The sequence below is a fragment of the Mastomys coucha genome, unplaced genomic scaffold, assembly GCF_008632895.1.
Source record: "Mastomys coucha isolate ucsf_1 unplaced genomic scaffold, UCSF_Mcou_1 pScaffold17, whole genome shotgun sequence".
Classification (NCBI taxonomy): Eukaryota; Metazoa; Chordata; class Mammalia; order Rodentia; family Muridae; genus Mastomys; species Mastomys coucha.
In genome coordinates, this window is record NW_022196899.1 from 21,767,890 (window position 1) to 21,780,060 (window position 12,171).

Sequence of the window (12,171 nt, forward strand, 5' to 3'; positions counted from 1 at the left end):
CTAGATCCAGTACTGACCAAGATAAAAGTTTTAGACATGTAAGCATTATCAGTGTTTGTAATCTGTACTAAAATTTACATGGTAGAGAAAGCTGTAGACTTAACCCTTTCAGTCATGGTAAAAGCTTGGGGACCAAACACATGACTCTGGGTTAAAAGTATGACCACTCTGGGTATATAACGGCTGGGTATATAGACTTGAAAGAGTTGTTTTTAGCATTGTGAGAAACACTTTTAAATCTATACTTAGAAGACAACCAAAGGAAATTTTGATAGCAGTAGCTATGATAACATGATGTATAATATCATATGATAGTAGTAGCTCTGCTCTAGCAAGTGTAGAGAATGTAGCTGAAGGTCTTACAGCTATTAACGTGAGGAGTCAGGTTTGAAACCCAATCTGAAGATATACCTGTGAGCTACAGAATCGTGGGCAATTGGGTGAGCAAGGGCGTGGAGGGCTGTTCTGTGGCTGGCTCTTGAGCATTTGAGAGTGAAGCCACACCCACACCAATCCAACAGGAGGTAAGGGGGCTCTGGGCTCAGCCCACAGCCCACAGAAGGAAGAGCCATGCAGCAGTGTCTTGGATGCCTGGCTGCTATTGTGCTCTGTCCCTGACAGGATCTGGTGCGGCATCCAATAATGGCAGAAAAGGACCTCAGTGTAGTGCAGATGAGGGCCTGACTGAAGATTTCCCAGAAGAGTCTGTCTAATGTGACACTCCAGTGAGTTGCTCCGGTATATTTACAAGCAGGATGCAGCCTTGCAAAGAAGGAGGGATAGTTAGTATCACCCCGTTTTCCAGATAAAGAAACCAGAATGTGAGGAGTTAAACATTAGCAATTGTATAGATTCCAGATTTGAATACAGCTTTGGACTAATGCTACATAGTTAATTTGTCTCCTATAGAAATGATCAAGTGAAATAAAGCAAGTGTTTTATTTCGTGTTTATACACACACACACATCTAGGGTTCAAACACAAGTCCTTTTTCATGCTAAGCAAGGTCTTCCACTGAGCTATATCCCCTAAACCAACTTTCTTTCTTTCTTTCTTTCTTTCTTTCTTTCTTTCTTTCTTTCTTTCTTTCTTTCTTTCCTTCCTTCCTTCCTTCCTTCCTTTTCCTTCCCTTTCTTTCTTTCTTTCTTTCTTTCTTTCTTTCTTTCTTTCTTTCTTTCTTTCTCTTTTCCTGTCGGTCTGTCTTTCTTTTCTTTTCTTTCTCTCTTCTCTCTCTTCTTTCTTTTTAGTGATTTATTTATTTTATGTATATGAGTACACTGTCGCTGTTTTCAGACACATCAGAAGAGGGCATTAGATCCCATTACAGATGGTTGTGAGCCACCATGTGGTTGCTGGGAACTGAATTCAGGATCTCTGGTCTGCTCTTAACCACTGGGCCATCTCTCCAGCCCCCTATACATTATTTTCATTTGATTTTCTACCTTGATTTCAATGTGTGGCTTGGGCCAGCATGAAAGAAGATAAGTTTCTGGGCTACATTCTGTATATCATACATAGGGTCTTACAATATTCCTGCACGCCACTTGCGTCTATAATTTAATGCGCACTGTAAGTATTTGTACATGCCCCTTTTTGTCCATCAACAGGAAGAAACATGGGCAATGGTGAATCTATTTGAATAATGTATAACACAGCAGGTGGCTGTGGATGGTCCTGGTGGATAGCAGAGGTTAAGTAAACTCCATTGTATAAGGGATGACCTTTGACTCCTCTATCACCCCACTTCCCTGAATTAGAAAGGGAACAGGAAGTTAGAACATGCTTGGGAGAGGCCTGGCCCCACTGCAGCAGGGAAGGGAATGGAGGATGCTGAGTCAGCAGAACATTTCCTCACACTGTACTTGCTTTGGAAGAATGGTATGGAAAAAGCCTGAAGGCTCAAGATAAATGCGGAGTGCTCTCCTGCTCCTGTTTGCCTCATTCTGTTTTGCTTTGGTAAGCATATGCTTGTCAGTTAGGGCTGAAACCCAACAAAACAGCTGCTAAATATGGCTCTAAGAGAAATAACATTTTGGTCTTTTTTTCAGGCCAGTAAGTTTACAATAAGCACAGTTGTCTGGCAGATGTCATTGGGTAATCTGGGAGTAGACATGTTTTAGGAGCTGTATCAACCATCGAGGTCTTTTGGGGTCCATTCACCCTGCCAAAGGCCTAGGAGTTCCAAGAAAGAATCTGTTTTAGGTTTGTAAGGAACGGGTATCTAACCTGTTGATATCACATTATGGTCTGCAAGTGTGCTCGGACATGTTTGTAGGCATCTGGGGATTTGTGTGACCCACAAGCCACAGGTTGGACAGCCTGATGGAATTGGCCCCTTGCGCAGGATCCCTTCTGACCCTTCTGCTGTCTTCATCATCCCCAAATAGGATGATGAAGACAAGGGTATGTAACACCTCTTACCGTACTGAGGAAGCGCATCCACAATAGAGACCCAAGAGTGCTTGTTCCAACTTCTGAGATTTACTTTGTATTCCAATACATCTTTCATCATTTACGGACCTGGGAGAATGAGAGTCTAACACAGAGACTGGGAATATCAATTCCTAGACCTCACATCGCTTTACCTTGCTGCAGAATCCAGCCTAAGGTAGCAGTGCTACCTATACTTCATCAGCTGACGGAAGAGAGAATTTTTACCAATGACCCAGGAGCCGGGAAGCCTTAATGAGTCCTTTCAATCGCCTCACATTTACAAGGAGACATTCACTTATCCATAAATAGCTAACCCTGTTTGCCAAGCCCCTGGTGATGTTATGGATTGAGAAGCAGTAGCTTTCCTTTGCTTGGCTTTGCTAAGTTTTATGGGCTTTTATAGCTAGAAATCTATAAAAGACTGACTGGATTTTCCTGTGGCACATTCCTCATTTACTATCTGAATTCATTTCGAAGTAGGAAACAGGGAAGAGAATGAAGGGCACTGGATGTTTATTAAATATGAGTACATATCAGATACTGAGCTGATCTAGAACCTTCCACAATCCTTAAGGCAATCCAGGAGAGAGGGAATTAACTCCTCATTTTAAAATGAAGAGATGGAGGCTCGGGGTAGTTTTGAATCTTGCCAAAGCCAGAAAGAGAATAGGTACTAAATTACAGGCTAAGAATTTTAATTCATGGCTGTGTCTCAGTGTCCTCATCTGAAGACAATGAAAGGTAGCAATAGCAATGCAAGTCTGGTGGTAAAGTATGTGATCCCAGCTAGTGTGGAGAGGCTAAAAGGCCTGCACTGCTGGTTAAGTTCAAGTTCGAGGTCAGCCTAGCCCTCTTAGTCCCAAAAAGTAGGGCCTGGGGCCACAACTTGGTTGGTAGAGAGCTTACTAGCCTGCACAAAACCTTGGATCCTGTCTCTGGCTCCTTGTAAATGTAATGGGGGAATTTGACTATAATGATAGGTGGAGTCAGGAGGATCAGAATTTCAAGGTCCTCTTTGGCTCCATACTGAGTTTGATATTAGCCACATATATATATATGAGACCAAGTCTTAAAACAAACAAACAAACAAACAAGACAACATCAAAATAAAACTTAAAAGTGAAGACTGAAGTTATAGTCCAATGAGTTTGCCTAGAGCATGTGCAGCCCTAGATTCCATTCCCCGTAACCACAAAACAACAACCAAGGGCACCGTCCACTTGTCAGAGTTGTGAGAATTAACTATCGCCACTTGTAGAAGACGCTGAGAACAGTCTTCGGCACATAAGTGGTCATGAAATGTTACCTATTACTGAAATTTTTTATTACAACGACTAATCAAATTGCCTTTAGCAGCACTCGCTGAAAAGTAGCATTCTCTTCCAGGGAATGGCCCGCCTTTTGATATGTAGTTATATTTTATTATGAAATAATGTAAACTACTCTAGCTTGGAATTAAATTCTCTTCTGTGCTTTCCAGTAAAGGTTAAGATCTGAATAAAGGCGTGTTGTAGGCAATAGGGATTGTGACTTTGTAAATGTCAGTGATTTGCTTTCTCCTCCTTAGAGGGCTTAGCTTTCTTCCACACTGCCCATCCTGGCTTTAAGAGCAGCTAAACAAACATGGGAAGGGAAAGTTAAGCCAGCTCCTGCCCGTCTGCCAGTCTGCCTTTGTAACATGATTATTAGGGACAGTGTTTCCTCTTTATGGCCTTACACATAGCACACCTTGACATCCTGATGCACCGGGAGTCTTCACAGATGTCCTCAGGGCTGGGAATACTACTATAGGGACTTACATATGTGACAGCTTTATGTGTTTGGGATTGGTCTAACAGGGCTGGGAGGTGGCAATAGCACAGACTGTAACAGCTCGTTGAGATGGAGGTTAAATTATGATTGCTAGGTGTTTGGTTCTACATTCTGATCATTTTACCTGTTTCTTTTATTTTTCCCCCCAATTTTTTTTCTACACCAGTGGTAGAAGATTGGGCACAGAGCACCGACCTCACTCAGCAGTTATAGCTAGGAGTTATAGATGGGGTGGTATCAAGTGCTAGGCACATATTATAGTGCCTCTCCACATGAGGAGCATTTGTAATCAATCAGAGGAGAGAAATGTCTAGGTGAAGCAGCCCTGAGAAGAGGTTCCACTGAGGTCTGTGGGGTCTGCAGGTGCAGCGGGGGGGGGGGGGGGGGGGGGGGGGGGGGGGGGGGGGGAGGCAGTGCATCATGGAAGGCTTCCCAGAGGAGGCAGTGTGGGCTTCCAGAGACAGACTTATTTGCTATGGAATGACCAGAGGGATGGCAAACAGGCATTGCTCTCTATAGCTGGGAACAGAACCCAGCGTGGTGTCCTGGGGATGTAGTAGCCATGACTGAGGCTCCAGGTGCTAATAGCGAAGAATGACAAGACGTGGGACTTGTGACAAGCTGGATCTGACAGCAGCAGGGCTTTTGGCTTCAGCGTGAAGCACATTGGCCCTGTCATGATGAGAAATAATTTATTTAAGAAGAACAAGTGCAGTGTTCAGGTTGAAAGAAGCAAGCAGGGACAGAAGTGGAGTCCCAGGGAGAGGAGGTGGAGTCTACCGCCTGGGAGTGGAGTGGGTGGGTAAGCAGACACGTGCAGGTCAGGCCATTAGCATTAGCATGTAGTGAACTAAGTGAGGAGCTGGAGAGAGAGCCAGGGGCAGAGCCTGTGAGAGGATTGGATGCTGTAATGGATGGTGACTGTTACCCCTAACACTGGTGGTCAGCCATGTAAATGGCTTCTAAGGGAGGAGCAAGACAGGACTGGAGAGGCCACGAACCACAAGCATTGAATGCCTGGCCCATCCTTGGAAGAAGTTATTTGCTGTTCCCTGCCAGAGTGCTGGCAAGCGCTAGATACTTGCCCCATTTACGCTGTGCCACAGGAATATACCTAGCTCTTTAGTCCTGTCCCTGCTGTGCCAGCCCTAGAACTCTGGTGTTTGGAAAAACGGGGGGAAAGCTTTTGAGGGATCTGAGGAAGTTCTAGTTCGACTGCATTGTTGGTCTGATCCTTCCTCCATCACCTCCTGGAGATATGGATTCCAAGACACTCTGTAATAAGTTGGCTCTATGGATACTCATATGAGATTCTGAGTGTATGTATTTTTTGACTCACCAGATTCTTCTCCGTGTGGTTGCCTCCTCAAGGCCAATCCCCAATGAGATTCCTTCGTTCTTTGACCTTTGCTTCTGAGCCCTTTGGATGTGTCCAGGGGAAGGCTTTTCCCTCCTTCAGCCATAGGAACTGTAGGGAGCCTACTTGGCACTGATTGGCTGAGTCATATGTCCATCAGTGGATGGTTCAGGGAAAGGGAAGGGCCTCTGAAGTCAGCTGTAGGGAGCCTACTTGGCACTGATTGGCTGAGTCATATGTCCATCAGTGGATGGTTCAGGGAAAGGGAAGGGCCTCCGAAGTTGGCTGTGCAGATCCTCTCAGGAACTAGCCATTGGTCTCACCACTAAGAGGGATGTGGGGAGATTCAGCATCCCATCCTCCTCACACCTTTGACTGACTCCCAGACTTCTTGAGCAGCCCGCAGTCACCATCCTGCTTCTGTCACTTCCTCTCCTTCCTACCTCCTTTCTCTTCTCCTTTTTATCCTTTTCCTAGCCTACTCTGTGGTCCAGACTGATGTCAAATGTCCGTTCCTCGATGTCCTGAGTGCTAGGGTTATAATTCTGAGTTAGCATGCCTGGACTCCTCTTTCTTTTGTTCACATGTATTTTCTAGTTGAAATATTTCAAGCAAATGTTTTATAGGACAAAAAAAAAATAAAACCAAAAAAATCCCCCAAAACCAAAAAAACCTCCTTTCCAAACATGTTGCAGAAACATCACTGAGCAAACAAACTACCAGGAAACACAGCTTCGAAACAAATAGCAGCTGCTATCATTTATGGCCTGCTTTTCCCCCTCTTTTCTTAGTTTCTTTCTAATCTTGGTCTAGATGGTTTAGGAGTTTAACAAATACAATTTTCTCTTGAGGGCTCCCGGGTAGCCTTGGCTGTGTCTTCGCTGTGAGTGGTGGGTCCCTTGATGGCTTCCTCCTCTCCATTTTGTACTTGTACAGACCGGGTGGGCATGACTGGAATCTGGCATCTCATCTTTTCTTTGTTTATCTTTTGTGAGTTTGTTTCTGTCTTTCCTTTTTTGATTCTGTCGGAGTAGTTAATGCATACTCCAGGTTTTCCTCAGTAACCAGACTTCCCTGTTTCTGGGTTTGTTCTAAACGTGAGTACATGTGTGTTGGCATGTATGTGGGCACATACACATATATGCCTAGGTATGCAGAAGCCAGAGGTTGGCGTTGAGTATCTTACTGATTACCCACGTTGTTAAAACACGTAGCTCTGAGTTTGAGGGCAGCCTGGTCTACAGAGCAAGTTCCAGGACAGTCAGGGAAACCTTGTCTTGAAAACTAACAACGGCAAAGCCTCCCCCAACAAAACAAACTAACAAAAATTCCTTCCCTGGGGATGATGTAATCCCAGCCCTAAGATCCCAATGATGAACCAAGACATGATTCTGTGCGCAAAGTTCACTGGGAAACCAATGAATTTATTGCGCTCCCACACAGAACCTAGGTGAGGGGTTAATTGCATGGGTGTGGTCGCTCCGCCACAAACAGGCCGCACCTGGAAAGCCTTACCCAACTGAGAGAGGCTTTCCCGTGCATAGGCAGACAACTAGAGACTGCACTCTGGTCTTTGCCAGCCTCTGTGTACTCCAGGTCCTCTCCTCAGGTCAAGTCCAGCACGGCAGCGGGGAAGAAGCAGCAGAGTTCAGCAAAGACGTCTGTGCTCTGTCCTGAGCTTTGATGAGGGTGGAAGCGAGGGCTGTAGACTGTCATCCAGTCTAGCTGGGATTGTCCTTTGCATGTGGGCACCGCTGGACTCACCAGCGAGGCCATTGCTTGGTTCAGAGGGTAATTCCTTAGGATACTTGCCTTGAGTCAGAATCTATTGCTTGACCACAGAGTTCCCCAGTTCGGCAAGTGAAGCTAGTCAGCTTTCACTGGGGATTTCCCATGATCCTCCCAGTGTTAGGATTCCAAGTGGGCCACAACACTAGCCTGGCATTTTTCATGGCTGCTGGGATCCCAATGCTGGTCCTCACAGTTGCATGACAAGCACTTTCACCTGCTGAGCCATCGCCTCAGCTTTCTCTTTAGAGTCTTTGAGAGACTGTTTACCAGTCTTGAGGGAAGGGGTCTGATTTAGCGTAGACTCATTTTCAAGAACTCTACCTGTCCTTCTTCATGACTGTCAATTAGCATGGTGGTTCCAAGGCCCCTTCCACTTCAGTAGTACTGTGGTGTAGCACTCCTCAGGATAAAAGTGGTCACTCAGGCTGGGGATGTGGTTCCAATCCACAAAATACTCTGGCAGGTTCAGAAGAAACTCTGGACAAACGGCTGTCTGTGGTGTTGGCTAGCATAGGAAAGCTCATGCTGGCTTCAGGGGCTTCTCAATATTACCACTACACTTAGCTCTTCTCAGCTCTTCTTGTCCTGCTCCCTGTCGGTTGTCTTACTCGTCCAGCGGAAATAAGGAGGCAAACACCAAGCCCTTCTCCATGTAGTTTAGTTAGGAACCTTCATTTTTACTTCTTCTCTAGCTAGCTAGCTTCTTTTATATTTTTCTATATCTTCCTTTTACATCTTACTCATTACTACTTACATCTTATTAGTTACATACTTATTCTTAATTCTACATCTTACATCTGTCTTTACATCTTACTTCTATATCTACATCTTTTCTCTTATCTCATTACCAGCCCCAGTTTTACATACTTACTTTTAAATCTTATTCTCTCTTACTTACTATACTACATACTTACTCAATACTCTTCTAGCCCCGAGCCCTTGTGGGTTAAATATTTTCTCTGGTCCCAATCATCATCGGCTACGTGGCAAAGCATAATAGGCTACGAGAAATCATGTCCGCTTGTATCATAAACTAGAGGCACACAGCTTTTCTAACTAAGGCTTGTTTATCTCAATGTTCTCTGCTCTGGCCAGAGACCAGGTGTTCAATATATATGTATAGGGTGGCAGCTGCGGCTCTCCACAGCTCCCTACTCTGAACGTCTTCAGCTCATGAGCTTCCCTTCCCCCAGTTTCTCCTTCCTATAGAACCCTGCCATTTTGGTTTTCTTTGATCCTCCTCTCTTGGTCTTCTTTCTCTTGCCCTCCCTGTCTCATGCTGGCCATGTTCATGGTTCTATTCTCTCTCCCTGCTTCGGACTTTTCCAGATGCCTTGGGCATCCCTCCTTCATATCTACAATATTATATTTCCCTCATATCTATAATAAAAAAAATCTTCCCTTCCACTATTTCTTGGAGCAGTTATGTCCTCACTTTCTACACTTTCTTAGCACAATGGAAAGCCCTGGCTTCTAACCCCAGCACACATAACCTGAGCGTGGTGGCATAGATCTGTAATCCCAGCACTTGGAGGAGCAAGGTGAGAGGTCACCTTTTACAGGATTGCATAGTAAGTTAGAGTCCAGTCTTGGCTATATGAGACCTTGTCAATAACCAAAAGCGGTTATGATAGGTAGTAATAGGTTGTCAACTTTTCATAGGGCACCACAGGATAAGAATCAATTGTAATTTTACAGGCCCAGGCACTAGCCTGGGCCTTCAGGTCCTCCTAAGGATAGTGCTCAAGTTAAAGGTGCCTTTGGTCTGGGTATGTCTGATCATCTGATCGAATGCCTGGGCTGCTCCCCTCCCGCCTGCCAGCCCACCAGCCATAACGTAGGTTAGGTATCCATTAGAGGTAGGCTCTACTCTCAGGATAGCTTTTTAAAATCACCTCTCAACATTTTTTTTTTTTTTAGTTAAATTAAATGGCTAACACTTAAAAATTAGATCACACCTTTAAAAAAAAATGTCTGGGTTTTCTTGAGAAATCATTAGACCTGGCAGTTTTGTGCTCTTATAGTGACGGGGTAGTAATTAGTTCCGCTAAGTATGTCTTTCTCCCTTCCCTGTCCTTGCCTAGAAGAAGCTCAGCTTTCCTCACAGGGTCATGCCATTCCCTGATCTTGCCTGCACAGCCTCTGTGCATGGTTATACTGGGGATTCTTTGGTTATTCTTTTATAATAAAATTTACACCTATTTATATGTGTATTAATATTTATTTATTTGTGTGTATATGTGTATACGTGTGTATGTGTACACATGTGTATGTATACACGTGTGCGTACATGGACGTGTGTGTGTGCACAGAGGACACCTAATGCTGGTTGAATCTTTTCCTGGGGGATACTCATGTCCTCCAGCTTTCTGGCATGAATCACCCCGGTCCGCTTTCTGGTATGTTTATTTCTTTAAAGAAGCAAAGTCTTGGGCTTAGGAATCAGGGTAAAAGACAGTTTGTGCCTCAGACTTGAAGTTTCTGGCCTGTGCTCATTTACCCCAACACTGTTTGTCCTGAGATGGCGGCTCAGCAGCAAGCATAGCAGTGGCCCTGGGGACCGTCCCTGAGCCTGTGGCACTGACTTGATTTTGAGGGTTGATAGAGACCTGTTGGTAGCCATGAACTTTCATAACTCCTCTCTTGGGCTGAATTCCAAATCCTGCCTTGACCCTGTAAGTATTGGAAAAGCATATTTTTTTTTTTTAGGGGGAATATTACAGAAGTGGGAGATGAAACCAAGACAAAAGATTCAGGGAGGTAGACTCCATGATCCTCTTTTCTCGTGGGGACTGTCGAGTTCCACAAGGAAGATTGGCTTCCACTGCAGGAACACACAGTTATGTTACTGTTACCGTGGAACCCCATGACCGCAAGTAACTTTGGCTTTCATGTCCTGGTCACAGCCCACCATTGAGGGAAATCAGAGCTGGAGAAAAGAGCAGGAGCCCTGGAGAAAAGCTGCTTACTGGCTTGCTCTCCATAGCTTACTAAGCTGGCTGTTTTTCTAACGCAGGACCACCAGTCCAGCGGTGGCATTACCAATAACCTGTGCCTCCTACATCAATTGTGGGTCAAGAGAAGAACCCATAGACTTGCCTCTATGCCAGTCTGATGGAGGCATTTTCTCAACTGAGGTTTCTTCTTCTCAGATGACTCTTGCTTGTGTCAAGTTAACAAACAAACTAGCCAGCACATCTTGTTTTCCTCCCAGCATTCACTCCAGTAAGTGGCTCAGATATGTCAAGAGAAATAGTTTAAAAAGTTAGAATTCCCTCTAGATGATTGGTGCCTTTCTTGTTAGCTCAGTAGTGCTGCAAGAACACCTTGGTTCCATGAGGAGAAAAATGTCAATTCTTTTTTTATTGTTTGTGCGTGGATGTGCACACATGTGAATGTAGGTATGGTTCGTGTGGATGTGTGCGCTCATGCAGAGGCCAACTGTTGATGTCAGCTGTCTCCCTAAGTCCCTGACCACGCTAGGTTTGAAACAGAGTTCGTTTCTGTCACTGAACCTAGGAAGCAATAAGCTTTCCTGTCTCCAGCTAATCATGCTGGGGTTTAGACATGCTTTGCCATGCCCAGCTTTTTAAAGTGGGTCCTATGGATGGAGCATGGGTCTGCTTGCATTCATAGCAAGGGCCCTACACATGGAGTCATCTCACAAATCATTCCTCTTATTGTTTTAATGGAAAACAATTACGTTTTGTATTTGATTTAAACTTGTTATAAAAGTATAAAATAATGACAAAGTTCATTTGAGTAATTTCATAGCTGTGGTTTAAATAAACTTTTAAAAAAATACCATTTAGTAGTTACATTTAAAAGATGCCCTCCCTTCAAATTCAAATAATTAAATGGCTTATTTAAAAGTAAATATTTGCTTTTGACGATGATAGGGCCTGGTGTGGTGGATTAATTTTTGATTGTTGGTTTCTCTTCAGGACCCTGCAGGGATCTTTGAGTTGGTGGAACTTGTCGGAAATGGCACTTACGGTCAAGTTTATAAGGTAAGGACGTTAAACTGAGCATGGCTTTGTGTGTGGCGCCGGTTTCTGAATGCTAACCAGCAATGCTGTCAACACTCCTAAATGCCCCATCCCAACGGGTATCAGGTGAAGTCATGCAACAGCTAGCTCATTCTCCTCCCTTTTGGATCTGTGGTTGCACTGGCTTGGTGTTCGCCGGCCCCATCCATCCGAGTGTTCTGATTCGTCAGATGTTGCTTTTCTTAAACTTGCTAAGTGCATACATGCCTTTACTTTAAGCACCGCCAAGCCAGTTTCCAAAGCTGCAAAGGATGCCATTTACTTTAGAAATTTAATCGATTAGACAACCAGGGCTGCAGACATGAATTTGGTGTTCGCCTTGGGCATAAGTCAAATGAGTTTCTTCATGGTGTTAGGAGAAAACTCACTTGCTCACAAGCAGAGACGCAGGGCCATAATTAAGCCCAGAAGTTGGGAAAAGGTGAGAAGGTAGCTTGAAGTGGGATTGAGCTTCCTGTCTTTTTATTAATTTTGCCTACAAATCCAAAAAAAGAAATGTTTAAAAGGATTTTTTCCCCTAATAAATGCTCTAATTTTTAAAAAATGTTACAGGTTGATTCCTCTTTTGATGAATTAAAAGACATATAGATGAACTGTTTTGGGAATAGACTTTGGGGCCTTTTGGTAAACAAAATGTTAAGAATCCTTCCAAACAAGCTCGACATATCCTGTGAATTATGACCAGGGAACAGCCGTCACTTTCCTAAGTGGTGGTGGTATGGAATGGAA

The 12,171-nt window shown here is 44.2% G+C and overlaps 1 protein-coding gene across 4 annotated transcripts in view; it reads left to right on the forward strand.

Annotated features, from left to right (window-relative positions):
- Positions 1-12,171, forward strand: part of Tnik (TRAF2 and NCK interacting kinase) — a 416,591-nt gene that overhangs the window by 86,945 nt on the left and 317,475 nt on the right. For all 4 annotated transcript variants that reach the window (XM_031376481.1, XM_031376482.1, XM_031376484.1 and 1 more), the window contains exon 2: positions 11,338-11,403. In XM_031376481.1, the coding sequence (XP_031232341.1) occupies positions 11,338-11,403 (66 nt within the window). The remainder of the gene's footprint in view (positions 1-11,337; positions 11,404-12,171) is intronic.